This window comes from Oenanthe melanoleuca, chromosome 13 (genome assembly GCF_029582105.1).
Source record: "Oenanthe melanoleuca isolate GR-GAL-2019-014 chromosome 13, OMel1.0, whole genome shotgun sequence".
In the NCBI taxonomy this organism is placed as follows: Eukaryota; Metazoa; Chordata; class Aves; order Passeriformes; family Muscicapidae; genus Oenanthe; species Oenanthe melanoleuca.
In genome coordinates this window covers 15,354,966-15,381,965 of record NC_079347.1, presented here as the reverse complement: position 1 = coordinate 15,381,965, position 27,000 = coordinate 15,354,966, and the positions used below count along the sequence as shown (strand labels likewise).

Genomic DNA, 27,000 nt, shown 5'->3' with positions numbered 1-27,000 from the left:
TTGGCTGGTTTTCTGCTGTTTAGTTGCCAGAGGTTCACATCCCATTATTGATCATTGGAACCATGACATTTAAAACATAATCATGGTCTGCTTGCTCTCCCTGCCTCTGGTGGTGTGGGGAGAGAATCACAAGGGTAAAAGTAAGAAAAATCCTTCATTGAGATAAAAACAATTCAATAACTGGAAAAATAATTATAAAAACTGTAGTAAAAAGGAAAATAACAGAAAGATAAATGAATTCCCAGCCAGGTTCTGAGCAGCTTTCCCCCTAGTTTACATAATGAGAATGGCAGTGTATGATCTGGGATATCCCTTGGTTCACCTAGGGTCAGCTTTCCCAGCTGTGTCCCCTCCCAGCCCCCATTCTGCTCCCTGGTGGGATGGGGTGAGGAGGAGGAAAGCCCTGACTCTGTGTAAGCACTGCACCCCTGTGTTATCAACATTATTCTTATCCTGAATCCAAAATTCATCACTCCACCAGCTACTAGGAAGAGTATTAACTCTATCCCAGCCAAAAGCAGACAAATGCCAATCACTGTATGCCTCTATAGCTGTCTCCATTAGCCAGGAATGTTATTACTGGAATTACTCAGTCTTGTCACTTCTAAAGGCCACACTTTTCTAGGTTTGACTTGGTTGCAAATGGTGGAGCATCCCTGACCCTGCACTTTGAACGGGCCCCGTTCATGAGCCAGGAAAGGACAGTGTGGCTGCCCTGGAACAGCTTCTATGCCATGGACACACTTGTGATGAAGACAGAGGAGAACTCCATTCCCAGCTGTGATCTCAGTGGGTTTGTCCGTCCTGACCCAGTCATCATTTCATCACCACTTTCAACTTTCTTTAGTGACGCTCCCAGCCGCAGTCCCATTGTGCCAGAAACCCAGGTAAGCACAGTGTGAGTGAAAAGGGTACAGAGATCAGTGGCCAGGTGGCAGTTCTGACCTGAGCACAGGGCCACCATGTGTCCCCTATGATTGCTGCAGCAAATGTCTCTGCATTTGTTCTGACAAGCATCAGGTTTCCTAATGGGGCTGCAGGAGATACCCCAGGTTTATGTCACCCAGACACATTGATCTTTGGTCACCTTGCACCCTCCCATTATCATACAGCATATCAAGTATATCTTTTGCCAGCTTAGGTGCTCCAAGAGAATTTTGCAAAGGCTTGGCATGTGGTCCTGACCATAGACTGTTTCCTTATTTCTTACTCAGGACAAAGGCAAACTCTATTGGTGCTATTTTTTCACTGGTGTATTCAGTTAGGCTTTATAATGTTAGTGGAAGTTGTGGATTCCTATGATATTTCTTATATTTCCCATGCAAGTAACTTGCAGTAAAAATGCTTGTGCCTATTTGCCCATTTGCCAGCAGTAGGCTTTTAAAAAAATGTGTACACAGACACCAAATAGTTATTTGTCAGAAATGTCAGCTGAACTGTGTTGGTTTGAGGACATCCACTCCCAGTAAGAGAAAGACATAAATTCATAAGACTACACAAGGTGATAGAAATTTTTTAAAAATCATTAATGTGAAGTGTTTGATCTCTTTCCTGCCCAGGTTCTCCATGAAGAAATTGAGATCCCTGGCTCTAGTATAAAGCTCAGCTACCTGAGTTCCCGCACTGCTGGATACAAATCCTTACTGAAGATCATCATGACTCAGACACTTGTGCCACTGAATCTGATCAAAGTTCATTTGATGGTGGCAGTAGAAGGGCATTTGTTCCAAAAATCATTTCAGGCATCTCCCAACTTGGCATATACATTTATCTGGGACAAAACAGATGCCTATGGTCAGAAGGTTTATGGGTTGTCAGATGCTGTAGGTAAGTCAACACATACAAGCTCCAAAACTTTCCAAGTAGCACATAAAATTCTAAATAAGAAAACTGCAAACTTCCTTATGGGGGAGAAAATGTAGACTGAACAGTTCTTGTCTCCCTGACACAATTTATCTTTGTATTATGGTTCTTTTACCCATTAAAGATCATATTCAAAGGGTCTAAACTATCAACATGCCTGGGTTTTCTGCTCAGTACCTGACTTAGAAGGTTTAGACCAGGTGATAGGAAAAATTGGCCACAGGAACTTAGGCAAAACCTAATCCATCATTACAATTTTATTTTCTTTAGTTATAAAATGGTCCTCATGCTGGACTGGCTGGCAGCCTGCAGTGCATTTGGGTTTTCACACATGCCCTTATTGTCTCTTGTGGTATAACACATTTGAAATGAAAATGCTGTTCCTCTAATGCTGTTCAGTCTTGTAGTTCTACAGATATTTTTAGTTAGCTTGATTCTAGTGGGTGGGAAGAAGAGTGATCATCATAATATTTTTCAGTTTTCATTGACTGTCTGAATAATTTTGATACAACAGTGTTAAAAATGAGCATCAGAGCTGTGCCAGTGTGGAAAGAGCAGCTTTTTTTTTTTTAATCTTAGTTATTCTCTATTTTCTAAATTTTTCTTTGCTGTAGCTTTTCTTTCTTATGTTATTGCATGGGATATTGCTTTCCTGTGTAATGGTTACAGTGCAATTATGCTTAAATGCACACAATGTTTTCACTGCCCATTGTATATGGTATATAAAATGAGTACATTAAATAAGTGCTGTGAACATATGGCAAGTTAAGAATTTATCTTGTCCTGCTATCTGATATTTTTAATTATTTAATATAATTTTACTATATTTTTAAAATTTTATTTCTTCACTCTCCTTTCAGCAAACCCATCACTTCCTAGTGTGAGCTATTAAAATAGAAGTGATCAGATCCCTGCAGAGTACATGTGAATGAAGTTTCAAATTTGTGTCTAGTCAAAGATCTGAATGCTATATTGTAGAATAAAAGTGAGGAATATAATCACTCCATCTTCTCAAGAGAGCTGGGGGACTGGAATACTTGAATGTGCTCTGGACATTTAATTCAGTGTTTGTTCAGCAAGTATATTAGATTTTATTTCATTTCAGTGTCTGTGGGTTTTGAGTATGAGACTTGTCCCAGTCTCATTTTATGGGAGAAGAGGACAGCACTGCTGCAAGGATTTGAACTGGATCCTTCAAACTTAGGAGGATGGTCTCTGGATAAACATCATGTACTTAATGTCAAGAGTGGTGAGTTTGTTCATTCTCTGTGTTTGCTGTCCTATATGGATTTTTTATTTGCATTATACTTACACTTCCAAAAATGCAATTTCTCCACTCTTTTTGTTTCATCTTTAGCTCAGTAAAGTATGAGGCATAGTTCAGTTGTCAGAAAATTTTTGTAGAATTTCAACACATTTTTTACTGTTCTGCACAGCCTGAACTTCTTAAAGTCCTAATCTTTATCCTCTATTCTGTTCTTCATTTCTTTCCCTGTAATATCATTCTGTCTTCCCTCATGTTTCACATGTTTTTCTCATGTTAACCAAGTCTGTTCCTGGTTCCTTTCCTTGACCTCCTTTTCCCCCTAACCTGAGATGGAGCTTAAAAGGAGTACAAGTCTGTGACAAGATACTAAGTCTCCTTTGTCTTTCTCATTAGTCACTTGTTTGTATTTCCTTGTTGTTGTTTTTGTTTTTTTTTTTTTTTTGTCTTTCCATATCCTAAGCTGATTTTTTGTGCTCTTTTTATTTTACCAACAACTCTTTGGGAGCTGAATGCTCAGCATACATTTTATTTGTTCCTTGCAAAGTGTTGTTTGCAGCCTTGCTGCAGACCTTTACCAAATAACAAAGTGCATTTCTGTTTAATAAATCTAAAGTATTGTTCAGAATTGTCAAGATCAGGCTATTTAAGCTCACTTCCAGTGCTGGGCAGTGGATCCACATTTGGGTAGTACATGCCAACAGAGAATGTTGCCACCAGTGGGGAGTCAGTAATGTTAGGGTCATACAACTTCATTCCCACAAGAACATGAGGCTGAAAGTTTCCTGCCAGATTTCCACAGTTTTTGATGACACAGAATATGGTCACACTGTCAGAAAATCCACTCCCTTCTTGGAGCAGGGCTCTGCTCTTTGAACAAATATTTTGAAGATAAAATTCTATCTTGAAGGTATTTTCTTGAAGTCTAATAGAGATCTGTACCACCAGCTTCCCTCCTGCCTTTCATCACTGATCCTTAGCAGCCCTTCTGGGAGTTTTATCTTTCTCCTATCTTTTCATTTTCTGAGCTATCATCTTCTCTGGTGCCTCCATTTCTCATTTTTCATTTTCCATTAAAAAGTGTGAAAGACTGAGAGGTGGAAAGAGAACAGTAAGGTTGGGACAGAATTCCAAACAAAACATGATTCAGGAAACTGGAGTGAGACACAAATAAGGAACAGCTCTTCTCCACCCACTCAGAAACCATCCAAACCACAGTCCTAGGCCAGAGCTGTGTGGCAGGGTTTTCTTTCATAATGAGTACCACAGGACTCTGAGTATAGGTTTGGGTCTGTGGCTCTGTGTGTGTGTGGGTTTGAACACTGAATAAATTACACCTTTATTTTTCCTACTGCAAAATCCTTCTGCTCTTTTTGCATCATTGAAAAACTAAACACCGGAGTCCTGTCAATGTACAGTCCTTAAAAGCAGCTGTTGAAAAGAAAACAGCCTGAAGTCCCCAGCAGTGAATAGTGGTAATAAGCACTTCTTGTCCTCTCTGTCCTTAGGTATATTGCACAAAGGCAATGGAGAAAATCAGTTCCTCACCCAGCAGCCGGCTGTGATAACCAGCATCATGGGCAACGGGCGCCGCAGAAGCATATCCTGTCCGAGCTGCAATGGTCTGGCAGAAGGGAATAAGCTCTTGGCCCCTGTAGCACTGGCTGTGGGTATTGATGGAAGTCTCTTTGTTGGGGACTTTAACTATATTCGGCGTATCTTCCCCTCCAGGAATGTCACGAGCATACTGGAGCTGAGGTAAGGCTTAGCCTCAGCACTTTGCTTCTGGAGCCTGTGCTCAAATCAGCCTTTACCATTACTTTTTATAATTTTGAAAAACATTGTCACTTTCAACCTATTTAAATTCCAGTGGAGAAATGGGGCACAGAAATGCATAGTTTAAAGTCTGTGACTAAAGTGAAGGACTTGAGAGTACAAATTAATTTGTACAGAAAGGACAAACCATCTGTTCCTGTCTCATTAGTGATCACTGATTCAGTCCTCCCTCAGTGCATCTTTTAGTTTTGTTTGAAAAGTCTGGAATTGACTGCCCTTAGGTTCTGAGCCACAGTGACAGGCAAAGGCGTGACAGTCTCGTGAGGTCAAAGGGAAGGTTCTCCTGCCAGTGGTTTTGAGATCCACTTTCACATTTCTTCTCCATGCTTGTGAGTCTATTTCTGTAGGTTGACAAGTACAGTTCAGGTTGACATACAGTCATTTTGCATTATCAGAACTCTTTTTAAAACTGTACCTCTTTCCCCCTGTCCCGTGCCCCCCTCCAACCTTAAGATTTGATCATTTAGTAGGGAAGGCGTCAGTGTAGGATGTACCACTTCACCCATTTATGTTCCATCTCCTTTTTTCATTCTTCTAGGAGAGGCAAGAGCTATTGCTTCAAACCCTAACTCATGTAACTGGACCTTATACTTAGAGCACTACTGAGTATTTGCAGAAAAATGAGGGAAAATAGCATGCCCTGGCTGTGTGCTGCCCCTCCTGGAGCCCACTCAGGCAGTAGCATTGGTGCTCCTGGAAATTGGATATAGCTGCAAAGTACATTGAGTGAATTTAGGTCACAACTCCTTTTTTTAATGATATGACCAATAACTAATCCCTCTGCTTCCACATTTAGTTTTTAATTAGTGGGAAAAAGTGCAAAGTGATTGGACTGTTAAAGAATAGGAGGCCTAGCTCTATTTTACACCTCTCTTCCATTCATGTCATTATGTTGATGTCACTATTGTGAATTCTGATTCTAAAGAAAAGAAAAGAGATCTGATTCAGGCCAATTCAACTCTGAAATCACTCTCTGACACCTACCTCATACACCATCAGGCTGCCTCATTATATTTTTTTTTTAAAAAAGTCATGGATCATCCAGTGCTTTCTGCTAGCAGCTCAGTTTAAACCACAGAAGGTAGCTGGCATGGAAGTGTGACCTGCTATAAATATTTATATCAATATGCACTATAACTCTGCATTATATAGAACATGCTAATTGTTTTTTTCTAAGTCGTTCAGATCATTTTAGCTTTCTAGTAAATAGGACTACAGCTTTATAGGTGAGGAGAAGCATTTTCAGTTTAGGATACTTCTTATAATGCATTTTTATGCACCTCACTTACCAGTATCAGCCAGTGACAGTTTCCTAGCCCACCTTGTGTCTGAAAATGTTGCCTCAAAATTTACAACAGTACTAGTGTGAGTACTTTGCTTTCTCTCTCTATAAGGGAGATTAAGTGAGAATTTGGGTTTTCATCATATATGAGGGAAAACTGGAAAGGACATCAGTAAAGAAATAGAAGATGGATTTTTATCTGCTGTTGTTCACTTCCTCCTTTTTGAAAGTTTTCCATAGCATAGATTCTTTATCTTCTGTTATAACCAGAAGCAATGAACAATGAAGTTGATGCATTGTGAGTGCTGTTGGACAGCTACAAAGGACTTGATGTACAGATTTTTATGATTTACAGTCTTAGAATTACATTATGATGTCTTTTACTCCCTGTTCCTCTAAAGGGAATTAAGGTCCATTCCAGCAAACATAATCTATAGCAGTAATTGTGATTCATTGCTCATCTTGAAATCTGCATGAGTTACACGGGTAAGAGTTTGAAGATTTGAGCCATTTAAGTGTGAATGAGAGCAGAGTCTTCAGCTCATATCAAGTAGTTTGGATTATGTTGCAACCAGTACATCCACAAGTATTAAAAACCAAATACATCACCTTTTTTAGATTTCACAGCTGAAGTAATTTTGGTTTCACATAAGCCCCTATAAATCTTGAGTGCCTTTATATGTCAGAATATCCCAGTGTGCATATTTCCTTCACACTGTCCTTTGTGAAGGTGCCTGGTTGGAATGGCCAGCAGGAATTTGGACTCCAGTGTTGCATGTGGGGCATTACACTGGGGCTGCAGTGTTGGGGCTGTGCCTGGAGTGCTGCAGCTCAGGAGCCACAAACTTCTTTGCTCTGTACAGTGCATATTCCTAAATGGAAATTACATCAACACAGCAAAGCACTGTGTGAGTGGAGAAAGTGTTCATTTCCTTGTGGGAAGTAGAGAGCACTTTTCCTTTGGCTTTGTCTGGGCAGTAAGCTGTGGATCAGTTAATGCTGTTTATCTCCCATTGCACAGTACCTTGCTGCTCACTTGGAAGGGGCTTTTTTACCCTTTCATTGGCTTTGATAGGCTTAAACAGATACCAAGGAGCATCCAAACTTGCTTTAAGCAATTATTTTAGAGACTGGGAGGAGAAAAAATCAAACTGCATAGTAAAAATTTGTCTAGAAATAGCCTGTTGGAAAACTATTTTGCTTAAAGTGGTTGCCTCCAGCTGGCAGACAATATCCAAAACCAGTGCTTCCCCCAGCCCAGTTCTGTATTCAGAGAACTGCCAGTTTCTCTCACTCCTAGCCCCCAAGCTACCCATATTTCCATGAGAAAATTCTTTCAGTGGTTCAGAAAGTTTCCTAAATATGAGGGGAGGGGGGTGGGGGCAAGGGTATCCTGTAGGGAATTAGCTTGCAGCTCTATCCCTCCCAGTCACTCTTCATCTGTAAACTAAGCTAAGGCTAGTGCTGAAAAGAGATATCTTCTCCTGTGTCCTTTTGTAAAATAAAACAAATACTATGTTTGCTTTACCATCTATTCTTCAGCTAACTGTTTGTTCTTTTTTCTTCTGTTCCCTTTCTATAAAGAAATAAAGAGTTTAAACATAGGTAAGACATGAGCTCTTTCCCATATAATTTGATATGGTTTGTTTGCTTCATTGTGTTTGCTTTTTGTATTGTGCTTCTTGTGTAATGTTATGTTCTTCATGTACCATATATAGAAACATTTTTATGTGCTAATTGTGTGTTATGAATATGATAAGCATTAGCAATTACAAAATGCAGTCAAAAAGTAGCCAAAAAGTTCTGACAGTAATTAGACATTTCTAGTAGAATGCAAGTATAATGAACCCCAAGCTAACATCTAGATAAACACCTCTCCCTGCTGTCTATAATTGGTTGAAATGGTCAAGGTAAACTACAACAGCATTTTCACAAATGCCAGAAAGGTTCACAAAAGCACTAATGACTGCGTATAGGTCAAAAACTCATTTTCTGGTCATTAATGATTTTCTGCACCCTCTGTCCTTTGCCATAATTTAGTTTATATTTCTTTTGCCAAACACATTTAATAGCCAACCTGTGGGGCTGGCTGTGTGCAGCCACTAGAAGCAGTCACTGTGAGATTCAGGAGGGAGGCATAACCCTCCTGGATGTTAGGAGGAGAGCACTAGATCTTCTGGATGGCTGCAGCATAGGAAACATTTGTACATCATGCCACACCTGGGACAGGGAGGATGTTCACCCTGGAGAAAAGCAAGGGCAAGAACAAGACAAGTTCTTGTAATCTGTTTCATAGTGTCCTGTGCATTACCCTTTTAAAACCATACTTTCCATTTCTGTGATACAAGTTGATGCAATAGATGGTCTGGACTAAACAGGGTAATTTCCCCTGAACAATGTATTTTGGCATAGTAACACCCCTAACTACTCTTATCTGGGTGAATTAATCCACAATTTGCTAATGATTATTGGTGATGCTGAAACCTCATTTGCTTCAACTAAGCCTAGTTCATTTTTATCTGTTTAGAGATTTGCTCTGGACAGCTTCTCTTTTGGTTAAACTTAAAGAAAAGCTGCTGTTGAAAAATAATTTGATGCACCTGTGAGAAGAACAGGGAGAATAAGCTGCACTTGCTGCCTGGCCCCAGGCTCACTCAGAGAGCAGAGTGAGGGTGGTGGTGACCACACATTCACTCAGGGGGCTGGGGGCTCAGACATTATTGGCAGAGGCCTCTGAGAACACTGAATGCCATGGAAAATCTTTTAAAACAGGTACAATCCTTGGCCTCCTATAATTCAAGTGAAAGATTTCAACAGCATGGAGAAAAGAGAGGCAGAGGTCTTTAATTGTTCAGATGCCAGTTTGAGAAATATTGAGTACTTATTTATAAAACAAATACCTGATTGAGGTAATAGTCTCATTGATTCTTTGGGAGCACAGTGAGTGCATGTTACCTTCCAGCAGTCATTTTCTGACAAATTCCCTCAAAAATTTGCTTAGAGTCTTCTACTATCTGTTCCCTTACCTAGTTCAGGAAAGAGGGAAGGAGTGTGGAATAGGTCTGAAGCTCCAGCGAGCTGCTCTCTCACCTGAAACTGAAGCTTGTGACTGATTCCCTGGCACAACTGCCCTGGGGGAGATTATAGAGGAGAAAGGCAGGGTGAGCTCCATGGATGCACCATGACTGCAGGAGAGGAGAGGGAAATATCCCATGTTCTGCCATTGCTCTTTACCCTGACTCATGTCTTTTCCCATCCTGGTAGCAGCAGGGCACACCTAGGGCTGCCTGAGGGCAGAGGGGAGGCAGGGTGAGCACAGGCTGGCAAAACCACGTGTGAAAACAAGAGAGATCCTTCCATTCCTGCAGGGTGGCTGCTGCTCCCCTGGGCACTGTGTGAGCAGCTCTCAGCACTGAGTCCAGCAGCACCCTCCGTTCCAGGTCCAAGCAGCAGTGTGTGCCCAGCTCCTGTGCCTCAGGTCCCTTTTGGCCAGGGTGGGGATGTGCCTTCTTTCAGAAGGGCCATGCAAAAGGCACCAGCTGCAGGGCAGCCCCAAGCTAAGTTTGGGTGTGTTTGTGAAGTACAGCACAGCCCCAGTGCCACAGCAGAGCGTGTTCTTCAGAGTAAGGGGAAAGCATGGTGGAAGAGCAGAGCAGAGTTTCAAAGCAGTGACAAAAGTGCAGGTGTTTATATGGCTCAGATACCTGAGAGACTGGAGGAGTCTCTAAAGTAGAAAGAACTGTTTTTCTGTGTAGGAAAGAAGATGGAGCATTATTTTGGAGGGATGAGAAGGAATGTGATAAGGGCGTAGTGAAGAGGTGCAGTCTGCTGCTGAAGATAAGGAGAGGAACTTGGAGAATAATGAGATTGTGTTTTAATCTCAAGCATGTCACTAGTTTCCCTGCATAACTTTGTCTACACCACTTAACCTCTCTGTGCCTCAGTTTCCTCCTCTGTAAAATGGGTGCTACACCCATCTTTTTAAAGTACTCTGAGATCCATGCATGAAATAAACCTGCCAAGTATTTTTTTGTTTATTGTATTTCTTCATCTCTAATTTCTACACTCCTAGACTTCAGCAGATGGTATTGCCTCTGCCTTCTGAATTGTGATCCAACCAATCTCCTTCCTACTTTCTACAGTCTTAGAACAACCCATTATTGACCTAAACCCGTGGCATGTCAAAGACTGGCATAGAGGAAAATAACTGTAGAAAGTGATATTTTGGGGCCTCCTCATTCCTCCAAATCTGGTCATGACCACATGACACAGTTATCTCGGTGTGCCGATGGATCCATCTGCCGAAAGTGGCTGTATTATAGTTTCAGCGATTCTGATCAAGAAATGGCTTATGTCCATCATAACTTACCTCTGTGTATCCTCACTCTTGGAGATGGGCACTTTTGCCACATGAAACTAGGAGTGTGGATATTTGGAGGCAAATATCTCTGGTTACTGGTAAGTAACCGTCATCTTTTTTCTCCCTGTCTTCATTTGTCTTCTATGCTTTGAAACCACCATTGACCTTATTTATGCTCACCCATAGGCTCCAAAGGCTGGAAAAATTCACATCATGCTTAAAATCCAAATAAACTGAGTAAAACTAGCCAGGCAAGATTTTGAAAATATTTCTGCACTGCAGTTCTGTGTGTGTGAATGTATATACATAGATATATATATAGTGAAAACTGACATTTCTCAATTTGCAGATGATTTGCTAAAGTAGCTCCAAAATGTGACAAGCTGTCAAAAAACATATATTTCAGAAGAGAAGTAGCTTTCCATATGAGCGCCCATTTCAATCACAAACTGAGGACCAGTTTTTCAATAACAGAAGGTTTGGAGTTAAAGTCAGACACTTGGGGTCTCTGGTTTTAGTTATATAACCAACTTCATCTGCTGAAAATGAGATTCTTCATAAGAATGAATGAGAACAAATTTGCTTTAGAAATAAATTTGTTATACTTCTGCCTCCTATTTATACAAGTCCTCACAAATCTTGTGGTGTAATCTAAGTAACTCAGAAGCTGATTCTTTGATTTTACTCCTATGACTTCTGCTTCCAAAGGAAGTTGAACCAGATAGCGGGGAGGAGGGAAACAGATAAGCTGAAGAGAATTGACCTGGAGCAGATCTAAAGGGCTAAAGAGATCAAGAGGGAAGACTGCTGTGCAGCTCTGGCTTATTGGGCTCTGCTGTGCAAGGTTCAGTGTAGAAGGATGAGTGAGATTTAAAATTACAATCCCTCTGAACACTGACCAGGCCCTAATCAAGTCAGGTCTCAGGTGATGGTCCTTCAGACCTCACCTCTGTACAAAGGTGTCAGACTTTCTTTCCAGATCTTTCTGTGCCTGATGAGTAGCCAAGCTCTGAAAGCCTGTGAAGTTTCTAGACTGCTCAGCTGTTTCTGTTTTATGCTTTCTTTTTCTCTAAAGCAACAATCCCGCTCATAAATACTATCTGGCCGTGGACCCTGTTTCAGGCTCCCTCTACGTGTCGGACACCAATAGCCGACGGATATACAAAGTCAAGTCCCTCACAGGCACCAAGGACCTTGCTGGTAACTCTGAAGTGGTGGCAGGAACGGGAGAGCAGTGCCTGCCCTTTGATGAAGCCAGATGTGGGGATGGAGGGAAGGCAGTGGATGCAACCCTAATGAGCCCTCGAGGTAAAGGAGGAAAAGAAGCCGGAGAAAATGAATGCGTGCAGCTAGGCTGGATGTGGAAATAATTATCTGGCAATTAAATCACTCCTTGCTCGGTGATTTTTATTCTGGGCTTTAATTACAGTGGATTGGCAAGTGTTCGTGCTTTGTTTAGTTAAAGCAAACTTTATTACCCCAGCACTGAGTGCTGCAGAAGGAGAACACAACACAAATTAGCAGGGTACCACTCACTCCAAGAAGCAAGCGTGTAAACTGGGAGACTGATTAGTGTTTGAGATGCAGTCTTTGGGGAGAGAAATTGCTTGCTGTGGCTTTTCTCTGAGTTTTTATATCATCTTTTTCTTCAGAGTCAGAGAAAAAAAAAACAAGATTTTTGCCCTTTCCAGTTTCTAGTTTTTGACCAAAAGTTTTCAAGATGATATAGAGACTTGGGGATGTGTTTCTTTTTAAAGCTTTTTTTTTTTTTTTTTTCCTCACTGTAGTTTCATCTTAATTGTAAGAACAAATTAATCAGGTGTATTGCCATGTGTTTCAAACATCTTTGGGTTTTTTCAATGGCTGAAAATAACTAGATGATCATAAAGGTACACAAAAATGGAAAGTCCACTTTCTTTGCATAGGAAGTAGTTTTAGTTAACACATAGAAATTAAAAAGATGAAGCTGTATCTTCTCTCACTGCCCAGTGGGATGACCACTGCAACCATTTGAAGGCAGAATTTTTTTAGATCAGTATTTTATTTTCAGCCTGAGAAATGGACAAGGCAGTGCACCAAATCAAAACAGGAAAGGCAAGTGAGAAAAAGGCTGCCCTCCTTCCCAAGGGGCAGCAGCATCTGTCTGTTCCTCCAAGGGAGCACCCTTCCATTCTGTGCCTTTCCTCTCTAAGGACTTACAGTGGGACAGGAATTGAACCTTCCAATTTTTTTTAGGCTGGCAACTCCTGTGTCTTCATCTGGAAACACCAGATGTTCTTTCTGTATTTTTACTGCAACAGGTCAAAAATCCAGACATAATGCAGTGTCCTCCTAGGTTTCGAAAAATTGTGAAGGTATTTTTTAAAAAGATTTCTAAAAATTCTTCATCCTCATTAGATTCTTTAGATGAAGAAAGCAATGCCTTAAATTTCTGAGTAAAATTAGGAGATAATTTTTTAATTGGGTTTATGTAGTATATCAGAGAGTTTGAGCCTAGAAATAAGCTGATGCGTTCTGCTGGGTCTTCGGCATGTTTGGGGTTTTTTGTGACTTTCTTTAGGGCCCTGAAGGATAAACCAGCTAGATGCCATTTCTTTGGTTGTTGGAGTGTTTCAAGACCTGTGCTCAGGTCGGGAGGGAGGAAGGAACAGGGAAAGTGAAGAAATTTCAGCGTCTTGTAAACAAGACAAAACCTGCCTTGGTGCCAGCAGCCTCACTGCTGCACTGATGCCTGGGTTTTGTATTTGCAGGAATTGCAGTGGATAAGTATGGACTCATGTATTTTGTTGATGCCACTATGATTAGAAAAGTGGATCAGAACGGAATTATATCAACCCTGCTGGGCTCCAATGACCTTACTGCTGTTCGACCTCTCAGCTGTGATTCCAGCATGGATGTCACCCAGGTAGATTCTTACTGCGTTTATTCTCTCTGCCTTAGAAGTGGTGGGCATTTATTTTGGATGACTGCCTGGCCACTTAAGAAATACATTATGCAGCACAAGATGATAACGTATTTGATTTGTTACTGAAATGGGTGAACCATCCTTTTTTCTGTGGCTAACACAGTTTATTTATGCAACTATAGAGAAATAAGGTTGAGATAATGGGAGTTATTGTCTTAATTGCCTGTTTTTCTGTAATTATTGTAGAGCTTCCACAATGTAGCATTCATTCTTGCACAGAAACACAATTAGCCAAAGTTACAACTGCACGTAGCTTTAATATTTCCGAAAAACAAAATCATTGTTTGAAATAGTTGCCGTTCATGACTGGGTTTCATGATTTACGCTGATAAACCCCTCACTAATTTGCTGTTGTTACACGTGGAATTTTAAACACTAGGAGTGTACTTTTCAGTTTCGAGTTTTACAGTAATAATTTGTGCAACTCATAGGTACGGCTGGAGTGGCCTACTGATCTCGCTGTCAATCCCATGGACAACTCCCTTTATGTCCTAGAGAACAATGTTATTTTACGGATCACAGAAAACCATCAAGTTAGCATTATTGCTGGACGCCCCATGCACTGCCAGGTTCCTGGTATAGACTACTCTCTTAGCAAACTGGCTATTCATTCTGCACTTGAATCAGCCAGTGCCATTGCCATCTCACACACAGGAGTTCTTTACATCAGTGAGACAGATGAAAAAAAAATTAATCGGCTACGCCAGGTAACTACCAATGGAGAAATATGCCTTCTTGCAGGGGCAGCTTCAGACTGTGATTGCAAAAATGATGTCAACTGTAATTGCTATGCTGGGGATGATGGGTATGCCACTGATGCCATCTTAAATTCACCATCTTCCTTAGCTGTGGCCCCAGATGGTACCATCTACATAGCTGATCTCGGAAATATCCGCATTAGGGCTGTCAGTAAAAACAGGCCCATTCTTAATTCCTTTAACCAATATGAAGCTGCATCTCCAGGAGAACAGGAGCTGTATGTCTTCAATGCTGATGGGATTCACCAGTACACTCTGAGCCTCGTTACCGGGGAATACTTGTACAATTTCACCTATAGCAGCGATAACGATGTCACGGAGGTGATGGACAACAATGGCAACTCCCTGAAGGTGCGCCGGGATGCCAGTGGGATGCCCCGCCACTTACTGATGCCGGATAATCAGATTGTCACGCTGGCTGTCGGCACTAATGGTGGACTCAAGCTGGTCTCAACACAGACCCTGGAGCTCGGATTAATGACATATAATGGAAACAGTGGTCTCTTAGCAACGAAGAGTGATGAAACAGGATGGACAACATTTTATGAGTAAGAATGTTTTTGGATATATTAAGCATACATTTATTTTTCAAATGGTAGTGAGTAGGTCCTAGGCTGACCCTGCTGCAATTTGCAGTAGGTTTTTCATAGATACTGAGTAAGGCCATTGCGCCTCAGTCCAGGGCAATGCTGGAAATGGTTAAGGGCTTTTTGATGGCATCAGTTGTGCCAGATCCTTTGGGTGGGTGCTCATCCCCTAAATCCCTGCTGGGGTTTGAGTTTGGGGCAGCTCATCCCCCCCAGCACAAAGGACTGTGTGCCATGGCCAGAACCCCAGCTTGGTTAAGCTGCTGTTCATGGTCAGCACGGCTGCCCACAGCCCACAGCCAGAGCAGCCCAGCACTCCCCCTGCAGCTCCCACAGAGCTGTCTCTCTCTAGGAACCCTCATGCTGCAGCTTCTTTTGCAGCTCAAATTATCTCTCTTTCTGTTCAGCCTCATATATTACTCATGGTTGTTAAAATGTTGATTAACTTCAATGATTGTTCATTCCTGAGACAAGTGAGGAAATTAGATCCCCAGCTATCTGTCAGACCCCTGGTGTAACTTCCATAATTTGTAGATAACCCAAAAGCACACTGGTGTTCATGAGCGTATAGATTAAATAGACAGAATTTCCTCTTTAAATGAAATTCATCTGAAGAGATGAGGTTCAAAAGTATATTAAAAACCTAGAAAAACTAGTTCAATTTTTATTAATATTTATCCTATTTTAGTAGTCTTATTGCCATTTTTTTATCAAAACAATTTTAAAAAGAGAAGCTAAACGACATATTGAAAAATATATTTAAATATGGCAAGTCTAATGCCACATATTTTGTCTGAATTACTTAATGATTAAAAAATACTGTTCCCCAAACCAGTGAGTAGAAAATAGGAATAAGGCTTTATATTTAATTTTAAATGGCAGGCTTATTTTCAAGGTCACAGACTAGCAATGGCACACATCTCTTAGTCCATTGATGCATTCAGCTTGGCCACCTGTTTTCTGTGTTTAGAGAACACATAAGAAAAGCAGGAATAGAAGGAGCTGTGCTCAGTGTGCAGGAAGGCCTGCCCTGCCCAGCAGGGATGCTGCAGCTGGTTCCTGTTTGCAGGAAAGCAGTGCCCTCTCGTGGGGCCCTGCGTGCCCAGCCACTCATCCTCTCCTCCAGCCTGGGGCTTCACGTGGCCAGGAGCTTATTTCTCCTTCATATTTTGCAAAAATTATTTCCTTACCACAAATTTGTTACACAAATAATTCAGTTACATGACCACACAACCTGCTGATGATAAGCTCAAGTAAAAGCTCACTGGACTAGACAGAATAAAATTTCATATTACTGCTGATGAGATGTGGATGCCCTTCTAGGCAGATTTTTTTGTTGCTTTTTTCCCTCAATATGTAGATCAAGATGCAGTCATATGAATTAGTTGTTTCTGAAAACATCAGAAATTAATTATAGAAAACTAATAAGTGAAGTAATTTAAAACTCTACATGGAAATCCATAAAACAAATGTCATCAGAAAGTTACTGGTTACAAAACTGGTATAATTGGTGTCTGAGAGTCACACCAAGTGCTAAGTTAACATGGTTTATTAGAAAAATTGTATTATGATTCCTAAGGAAATACAGTAAGTAAGGGCATTGATGAGAACAGCTGAAAATATTATTTAATGTGTATATAGTGCTAAAGATTTTTTTCGAAGATCGAATAAGAAAAGATGCACAACCTTTGCCTCAGGTCAGTGGAAGTTAAATACCATATTTAGATCCAACATTACAGCCTGAGGTACTGTCTTAAATAATTAGTAGCTTTGATGAGGCAGCAGAAATAACTTATTTCTCCTAGATTTGTACATACATTCTCATAAGGATAGAGCCCATAGATGAGAGAACCATAAAGACATTATTTAAATCAAATATAGAAACCTAAACTATCACAGTCCACAGTGACTCAGTGACTGGTTTCTGAGTTCTGTGTGTTCTTTGAAATAGCTCCTAAAAGAAAATTCTGTATTCATCATTCTGCAATTTTTTTTGGTAGCTATAACTTAATATCAATTGAAGATGAAAGAAGTGTTCAGCCAATGAGCCTTTATAACGACAACAAAATAGCTTTCTGTGCAGTTACATTCATGCATTCATACAGACATAATCAGCACTCAAAATTGTTAATATGGCAGCAGAACTGGAAAAGAACAGAGGTCTTTTAAGTGGGAAAGTACTACATGAGCTAAAGTTCTTATGAAAAATTTATGTCAGTGCATTTATATCAACCAGACACTGAAGTGCCGTATTATCTTATCAGGTATATTCCTCTCATTATCTGAAACTTTACCCTGAAAATGCTCTCAGAATTAAATTTACACAGTTAATCTAGGTGTGCATCTGCATATGCAGGGAGTTGCAGACACAAGCTGGTTTGTGTGTGCACACTCCATACGTGAGTTCTATAGATAGCATCTGTGCATGTGCATGCAGCTCATTTGCAGTAGGAGCAGCCAAGGCTCTTCAATAATAGAACAGCTACCAGCAGGCTCACATGGGGTAATTTAAGCTCGGCTTGGGCATGAAGCACAGATCTTTGAAGCAGTTCCCAGTGGTATTCATCTTGGTCTAGGGAGCATCCTGAGAGAATGCTGCTGGTTTTTTCTTGAATCGGTTTTAAAAGGGAGAGAAAACAGGGATGTATGTAAATGTGTGTGGATCTGTGGCTTGCCCAGCTCTGTGTTAAGTCAGAAGCTGCTGTTCCTCCTCTCTGCAGTACTGGATATGGCTCTGTCCTTCCTGCTGCACCCACGAGCTGTCGGGAGCATGACTCAAACCTGAGATGCTGGTCATTAAAACTGCCCAAGGAGCAGAGGTGCCACAGTAGGGGCCACGGGCCAGCAGCCCCCAGGGCACTGTCACAAGCCCACTGAAGGATGCACAGGTGCTTGCAGCTACCTGAGAAGGTGCTGAGTGCTGAGCTGTGTCCTACAGGCTGAGCTATAGGTGTGGCCATGGGCAGCTCAGAGCTACCAGGCTGGCAGAGACAGCCACCAGCTTTGTGCCTGGTGTCACCCAGAGCTGTCCTGGGAAACCTTTGCTGCTGGCAGGGGGGTCTTGGGCACAGTCAGTAAAGAGCTGGTGAGGTAGCAGTGGGGAGATGCTGTTGTTTCTTGGTTTTTAAGGTACTGAGATAAAGAAAGGTTGTTTGCCCTTGTAATTTTATTAGGAGAAAGATTTGGGATGAAGCCTTACTCTAACTGAAGTCAGTAAAAAAAAGCTCAGGAATTTCAGTGTACTCAGAGCCCACCTCATTTGAAAATGTCAAGTTTGTCTTATCAGACCTGATTCGTCCAGGGTGATGCTGTGTCACAGACTGCAATAGGTAGAGACTGCTTCTGAAGAAGACACCAGGTCAATTAATATATTTTTCATAGTAAATTTTAGTTTTTTACTTTATTAGACCTGGGTTCATGACATATAGAAGTACATGATAATTTAATTTGTATATAGTTTATTCTTATTATTCAAATATCTGGGTGTTGTATTCCATTGAGCACTCGCTCTCACATAATACATAAATTTTTAAAAAAGCTTCAGGAATATGTCATTTAAATTTTGTGGTACATAAAAGGTTCCTGTTATATTAATTTTAAAATTCTTACCTTTAAGGTATTTTTAAAATAAGATTTTATTTTGATGCAATGGACAAAGTAGAAATGCCTTCTTTATATATTGGTATCACACTGTGTATATATCATTTAGGCAGTGAATTTTTTATGTATCTAACTCATAATCTAAATGGTCTGTAGATCTTCAAGGAGGGTACTCTTGTATGTATTTTGCTAAGTGTATCCACCACTTGCTTATAAACCCTTTTAATCTCAAATGTTGCTGTTTTCTAAGCTATGGCCAGCACTGAGGAACACATCCCATGGCAGGGGTAAAACAATCATTTCTTGAAATGGCACTAAAATATTTTCATTTTTCTGCTTCAATCTCTGTACATCCACATCCATATTTACTTTTTAAACTGCCCTTACACTTTGAATAGAGATTTCCAGTGAGTAGCCCACAGCAATCCCCAGGAATTTTTCCTAGGTTAATTAAAAACCCAGCAATGTGAATGAGGAGTTTAAATTAATGTCTCATTTGCATTGCCTAAAATACATTTGCTGATGGGGAATTTCACCAGCCGTTTTTTTGGAAGTTCACCGAGTGCTGCAGAGTCACACTGGAGATACTCATAGTTTTTTTCTAGTTTGTCCTAAATAACATTTTCTGTGCTGTAAGATTTGACATCCAAGTGTTCTCTTCATCACTCTGCTGACCATGAAGCACACTACATACGGACTCTTAAGGGGCCTTATTAACCTTTAAGGTTTTTGAAATTGTCCATTTTTTGTCCTTTTTCTTACCCCCTGAAAGACAGATGCTTGGCTGGATCAAGTTATTCCTTTAGCTATTCTTTTGGAGCGCTTTTCGATTTTTTTTGTGAAGAAATTTTTAAAGACTTAACTAAACCCACTCTCATGGATTATCTCAACATATTATCTTTTTTTTAGTATCTCGCTGATATTATATATCTGTATATAAATATATATGTATCTGTGGAGAGAAACTTGTGGATATATTGAGAAAAGTTATACTGCTTAATCTTTTTTTGATCCTGAACTACTTAAATGAACACAATGTATTATTGGTCCCTTTTAGGTCGCATGATGCTTTGTTTTATTGATTTCCTTCTTTGCCTAATACTTCCATTGGTTCTGGTAAGGCTTGTTGCTCCACAGGTGCTTTTTTCCTTCTTTCCCAATATTCAGTTGAATGGGTGCAACCATTTGCAATGGATTTCAAAATCATGTATTTTGTTCGTTTTAACTGAGGAGCCAATCTGTGTCTTAATTTTTTTAGCTATACTGTACAGTTCAGGTGGCCTAGTCTGAGGTTTCTGAGTGTTTTAATTGTAAAGCCATGTTGAAAGCTCTGATTTTTTTTTCATCTTTACAGCTAACCACAACCTGCAATGAACTGAGCTAGCTCCATGATACTAAATGTGCTCCTCTTCTCTTCTGTTACTCTCAGGCAGTGCAATGGATTTACCAGTTCTCTTCCAGGCTTCCTGCTCCCTGCATCTCTACATTCCAAGGATGACCAGTTGGTTTCAACCTCCACCTAAACTTTTCCCTTTCTCTACACAGGACATTTTTTCTTGCCTTTCTGCTCTCTAGAGGCACGCGTGCTTTGGTAGCGGCTGGGTGAGAGACTTGCACGAGTAGAGAATTGCAGCGAGCAGAGTGTCAGACTGGAATGCTGATTTTATTTCAGGTCCCCTTTTCTCACCTCTAAGATCCAAGGCATTGCTTCTTTAGCAAACGTATGCACACAGCTAGAGCACACTGCAGGAAAGGGGGAAAGGGTTTGATTTGATTTCCAGCAGCATTCCTTCTTTCCCCCCTCCTCAGGCTATATACCTCTAAAAAAATTTAACCAAATAAAATCATGGAAAGTCTTTATTTTCTTTCCTTTTCTTTTCTTTTTTTTTTTTTTTTTTTTTTTTTTTTTTAATCTTTATGCCTGTGGAGCATTTAACTCATTTTCTAAGGTCTATTCTGAGTGCTGACTGCTGCCCTTTGTGCAACTCCAACCTCTATCCTGTGCTTTTCATCTTTCATCTTTATGAGCCAAAATACTGACCCCAAAATGTAGTTCAATACCACAGATAAGATCTAAATGAAATTATTATGTTGTCAAGATGATGTCTTTTTTAATACTTTATGGCAAGTTTATTCCTTGATATGTCACTCAAGACCATACTTAGTTTCCACTAAGTATTCAAAATCAAATGTGCAGTTTATGCAATTGTTTGTTGCAGAGTCCATCAGAAGTCCACTTCCTTAGAGTGAAATGCAACTATTAAAATGCAGACTAATTTACTGGTTATAATTGTTTGAGCCAAATATCACTCCATATATTCATAATAATTTGATTAATTTATTAATTTAAAATATGCTAGCCTGGATTTGCACCCATGTAGTTGAGATCAGTATCTAAAAAATACCATTCATCATTATAGACTCTTTCAAGAACAGAGAAATAGATATGGCCAGGATGTTCTTGAAAATCTGTTTCAGTCTGGGTTTTTTGCACAAATGTGGTGCATTATTAATACATTGGGTATTGAAATGAACATATATCCTCATGCTTTTTTGCTCTCACTAACTTTTCTATTAGCTATGATCATGAAGGGCGTCTGACCAATGTAACACGTCCCACTGGAGTGGTAACTAGCCTTCATCGGGAAATGGAAAAGTCCATTACCATCGACATTGAGAATTCTAATCGGGATGACGATGTCACGGTCATCACAAATCTCTCCTCTGTGGAGGCTTCCTATACAGTTGTTCAAGGTACCAAAGCACACTTCTGAGCACACCTCCTAACCACACACACATCCTGAGAAAGCAATTCACTAACAGTTTGTATCATTAGTACATTTATGAGCAAGAAAAACTCCCATAAAGCTTATTCCTAAAATGACAGGTCTTCAGGACAGGTAAGAGCCATTTTGCAGTCTTGCTTTGTGTCAAGTACAAATGGTCACTATCTGCTGGGGAAAGTTAGTCCTGCCACTGCCTCCTGGGTCAGGGTCACTTCACCCGCTTGCATATTTCTCTATATTTCCCTGCAAATTGGTTCTGACTTCTGTGCCACAGAGATGCAACCTGATTGCTGGGTATGGCTGCTGGGGGAGATCCTTCTGGAGAGGCTCAGAGGAAGCCTTCTAGCAGAAAAAATCTTCTAAGTTTATACACTGGCATTAATTACAGTGTAGTGTAATTAATGTAATCAGTGTAATCAGTGCAGTGGATGGTGTGGTGCCAGAGATGGCCCTTCCAAGAACAGTGTTACAGCCCCCAGTGTGGCAGGAGGCAGCAGCAACACAGGCTGAGTTTGTGTAGAGCATTCCAGCACCGCCCAGGCATTGTATCTGATGGAGTGAAGTCAGTTATCAAAGACAGACTGAAAGGGATTTGGTGAGTGATGGGGCTTTTTAATTAAGATATAATGTCACTGGAATGAGAATATCATCATCAAACAATAGTCTCCTCCTGACATAAATGTCAACATTTATAGACTATTATACCATGACAGCTCTGGTTACAAAGACTTAATTTCTCTTATACCAGATGATTAATTACGTAGATGCTGTCCTTCTGTCAGGCAAATATTGATATGCTGCTGACAGCTGCACACTCTGGCACTCCATCCTGGCTGAGAGGGGCCTGGGCTATGTCAAACAGCTGCAGAGCTGCATGGCCAGAGAAGCACAGGGTTGTTTCTTCAGCTCTTGCCCAACAGAGGCCGGGTGTGCACATCAGGCCAGTGTGGTTCTGCTGGGGAGGCAGGAGAGGGAACCACTGTAGCTGCCAGCTTGCACTGCTGGAGCCTCACACCTTGAGGATTTAAAGCCACGCTCTAATTCTGTACAAGGCCTCTGCTTGGAGACAGTTTTTAAACAGAGGGAAACAAAAAAGAAGAGGCACTTACTTCTTCCTACTTATAAAGAGTCCAGAAATCATCTTCTTTTTCTTTTTGTCCTGGAGTCTAATGCTTTGTTGTTTATCCAGCAGTTCAGTTTTCAGGAGTTTTTGTTCATATCAGAAATAAATTACGTGGTTCAACACATATCACTGTGCATTTTGATTCAGAATTAAGACTGAAGGGAAAACATAATGAAATAAACACAGTATCTCTCTGCAGGCTCACTGTTACACTACTGTTCTTTACATGAATCAGTAACATCTGTAATTTCCACCATAGTACCACGTAAATGGTAATTGCAGGCTGACTTCATTTAACATCAACAGGAGTGCAATAAAAAACCAATCAAATTAAGCTATATGTTTTCTTTATGACTGGAGTAGCTAAATTATTTTCTTTTCATTATTGCTGTAGATCAAGTGAGGAACAGCTACCAGCTCTGTAATAATGGTACTTTGAGAGTGATGTATGCCAATGGCATGAGCATTAGCTTTCACAGCGAACCTCATGTCCTGGCTGGGACTGTGACTCCCACCATAGGACGATGTAATATTTCTCTACCCATGGAAAATGGTTTAAACTCAATTGAATGGCGCCTGAGGAAGGAGCAGATTAAAGGCAAAGTGACGGTGTTTGGAAGAAAGCTCAGGGTAAGTAGAACCTGTTGTTACAATAACCACCTTTTCCTCTTTGGGCAGAAAATATTTATTTTTTTTTATTTTGAAGAATAATACTTTTACCTGTTAAAATGTAAAACTCTGGGATTGTCTTTGGTGTCACACTGTTTGGAGAGCACAGTTGGCTGCATGGGATCACCTGCTGGAATCAGCTATAGAGCTTCATTACTAAAAGTATTCCAAAAGAGATTGGTAAAAATACCTAGAATATTACAGAATCACAGAATCATCAGTTGGAAGAGACCTTCAAGATAATTTAATCCAGTCGTTACCCCAGCCCCACCATAAACCATATCCCCAAATGCCATATCCCAATGCCTCTTGAACACATCCACCTTGAACATGGTCACTCCACCACATTCCTGGGCAACTTATTCCAATGCATGAACACTCTTTCAGTGAAAAAAGTTGTTCAAATTTCTAATCTGAACCTCCCCTGGTGCAACTTCAGGCAATTTCCTCTTGTCCTTTCGTTTGAGATGTAGCAGAAGAGACTGACCCCCAACTTGCTAACTCCTTTCAGGAACTTGTAGAGAGCAATTAGGTCTCCTCAAACCAACTTTTCTTTAGATTAAACACCCCAATCCCCTCAGCCACTCCTCAAAAGATATCTTCTAGAGCCTCTCCCAGCTTCATTGCCCTGTTGCTGCAAAACACTCTGCCTCTCAAGGGGCTGAGAATCTGAGCACTCACCACTTGTAAAACTGCCAGGGCAGACTTAGCCCAGCTGCTGCTGGGGAGCAAACACAACTGCAGCATTCTGCTGCTGTAAAATCCCCCTACAGACTCACTGAGACAGGCATGTTGTGTTTATTCCCTTTCCCAAATGGCACAATTGGAAAATAATTGCCATAATTACAAAATCATAAGCACAGGATAAGGCAGACAGTCAGGTCATGTAATCCATCCCCTGCCAAATTAAAGATCTGCTGCAGCTGGATTAATCCCATCCTGTGATTTGCTGGCCTGATTTTCACTGATTTTTTTGACTGGACTACTTCAGTATGTGCAGTTTTGGAAAGGATTTGAGATACTGGGCAGAAGACAAATGTAGTGCTAATCAAGTCCTCATTCTTTTAGCAATTTTTGCAACATCACTGAACACAAGATACAGTTCAATGTGTTCAGGGTAACATAGTAAATGCAATATATGTAAGCAATTATGTTGTGATTTACAAAAAAAAAAAAAAAAAAAAAAGACTTGGATGTTAATTTTTTATATTTTCCTATTCTTAGCATTATAATTCCCAGTGTTGAGTTAACAAGTCTTCCCTTATTCTCACAGATGTTCAGAATGTACTTATTGGGGAAAGCAGAAAGGTTAGACAAAAAAAAATTGAATGAGATTAGCAGCTAATCCTTAATGACTAAACTTCATGGCTGTGTAATTGATTTTTGATGTGTTGACCTGCAGCAGTTGACTGGAAGTGGAAAATAGATCAGCTCTGTATTTTGACTAGGTGTTGTTCAAAATAAAAATAAATAGGATGCTGAAATGAAATTGCAGTAATCCTAACTCTCAATGCTAAAAATTTAATAGACATACTTGTGGTAATTAGCTGAACACATCTTAGTGCCGAAACATTGCATGAGATAGGTTTTCTTGCATCATGTTTATCCAAATCAAAACAATGCTTTATCTAGCAACACCTCAGCATTTAATTGTCTGGTGTTAGTTCCTGTAACAATAATCACATATCCATTTAGCTCTTTTAAATGAAAATCACTATGAGATTATCACAGGTTGAGTGGACTGAAAATGAAATTTGAAAATGAGGGAGAAAGCATAGAATTTATTTGCATCTCATTTATTCTAATTCATCTTTATGAATTGTTTAGTGAAGGAAGCAGAGCAAGTGTGCTGGAACGCTGTGGGGAGCAGGTGCAGGCAGGGGCAGCTGTGGCACATAGTGACACAGAGCAGGGCACTGCTGCAGAGCTGACAGAGCACCAGGGCCACCTCCTGGAGCCCCAGCTCACAACCAGTGAGTGGAGGGGTGGGCATTCTTTGGGACTGACCCCTTAGCTGAGGACTTCACTCACAGTACTCTGAGCAATATCTGCTGGAGCCCTTGCCATTGTGCTTCAGAAGTGAAAGGGGGCTCATAAAAAAGATGGAGACAGACATTTTTTTAGGGTCTGTTGTGATAGGACAAGGTGTGGCAGCTTTATCTAAAAGAGGGTAGATTTAAAGCAGTTATACAGAAGTTTTTTGTGGTGATGTGGTGAGGCACTGGCACAGGCTGCCCAAAGCAGTGGTAGATGCTCCATTCCTGGAAGCATTGAAGGTGAGGTTGGCAGGGCTCTGCACAGCCTGTTCCAGTTGAAGATGTCCCTGCTCAGTGCAGAGGGGTTGTACTGGGTGATTCAGAGATCCCTTCCAACCCAAAGTGTGGGCTGATTTTATGTGTCCTCACACAGGGGTGCTGCCTGAGCCCAGACTCTGCCCATCTGCACTGCAGGCACATCCCAGCCACACGTGTGAATCTGCACACCTGCCTGGGCACATCTCATGAACCTGAGAAAGGAGCTGCACTTCACCTTCATCTTACCCACTCACTGTCTGCTGCTGTTTGATGCACCACACAGTCAGTGTCTTGCTGTGATTTCAAATAAAGTCCTGATAAGATTCCTGTCTGAAGAGGTTTATGGTGCAGCATCATGTGAGTGATTGCTGTGGCCAGACCTTTCCAAGGCACAAAGGACTCATCCCTACAGCCACTTCAGCTGAGGGAAAACCAGATGTGCACATGGGTAGTGAGCAAAAGAGAAGGGGTTTGTCAAGTAATCTGCAGTCATGATCCTTGTGACAGCTCCCAGGAAGGGTGGGAATTAGACACCTTGTTTGGGTTTCTGTATAATTAATATGTTACTGCAATTACAGTCTCAGGTTTTACTTATTTTACAAAGGCAAATGAAGGCACTGAATTATCCAAGCAGGTGATGTTCATGTGTGTATCTCCAAGTGATGTTGGCATGTGTGCATAGCTCTTGTGTGTGTAATCATTTTTGAAACCCTACTAATTTTGTTTTCTATGGCAAAACCAAATAACTGTTATTGAGAGAAGAGAAGATACCTGGAGTCAGACTTTCCTTCATTCAGATAGATTGCTATTGCAGTTACTGTAATGGAGGAAACAAAACCCATAAGTCCTGACTGATTTATGAAGCTTCAGAAGTTACAAAAAACCAAAACAAATAAAACCCCCAAAGCTAAAATTCAGTTCATAATCTTTCTGAAAGACTTTTCTTTTTCTTTTCAGAAAATCTGCTCACCCTTAAGAAATTTGGCTATTTCAGTCATACACTAACCCTTTAATTCTATAGGTAAATGTTTTTGAGCAGTCAAAGCTCTCTTCTGCTGATGAAAAGGGTTTTTTAATGTCTCTGCCATCAAGGTTGATCCTACAAAGCAGGAATAACTAGTTGAGAAACTACTGATGTTGAGTGTGGCTTCCCTGGCTTTATTTTCATTGCAATGGGAGAGCAGAATATTACTTGTTTTGCCCCAAGGTGTTCTAAGAAAAATACTCCGTCTTCTCTGTGAATTGCAGGGCAAGTTGTTGCTGGGATAACCTTTGGGAAAACCTACAGAAAAGAGCTTTTTTTTTTCCTAGTAATTGCCCACTGAGGAAATGCAAACTGTTAAAGATATTAATTTCATTAATGGAAAAAATTAGGATAATGAGCGATAATTTGAAATAATTATTTCTTTACAAACACAAAACTGTATTAATTTTAAATGTGTCTGTATAACTGAATTTCTACTGCGTTGGTTGGGGTGGGAATTGGGTTTACCCCTGCCAGTGAATATATCTCAGAATAACTTTTATGTCCTCAAGAAAGGCTCAGTGTTAATTTACATATTGTTTGATGTACAGTTTAATTTTGGATAAGAGGAAACATTGCGTTATCAAAG

General features: G+C 40.5%; 1 protein-coding gene across 1 annotated transcript in view; it reads left to right on the top strand.

Annotated features, from left to right (window-relative positions):
• Window positions 1-27,000, top strand: part of TENM2 (teneurin transmembrane protein 2) — a 602,965-nt gene that overhangs the window by 565,475 nt on the left and 10,490 nt on the right. The window contains exons 19-28 of the mRNA XM_056502736.1: window positions 626-887; window positions 1,560-1,827; window positions 2,969-3,112; window positions 4,636-4,885; window positions 7,830-7,850; window positions 11,681-11,913; window positions 13,356-13,510; window positions 14,002-14,876; window positions 21,094-21,269; window positions 22,819-23,054. Coding sequence (XP_056358711.1) covers window positions 626-887; window positions 1,560-1,827; window positions 2,969-3,112; window positions 4,636-4,885; window positions 7,830-7,850; window positions 11,681-11,913; window positions 13,356-13,510; window positions 14,002-14,876; window positions 21,094-21,269; window positions 22,819-23,054 — 2,620 coding nt within the window. The remainder of the gene's footprint in view (window positions 1-625; window positions 888-1,559; window positions 1,828-2,968; window positions 3,113-4,635; window positions 4,886-7,829; window positions 7,851-11,680; window positions 11,914-13,355; window positions 13,511-14,001; window positions 14,877-21,093; window positions 21,270-22,818; window positions 23,055-27,000) is intronic.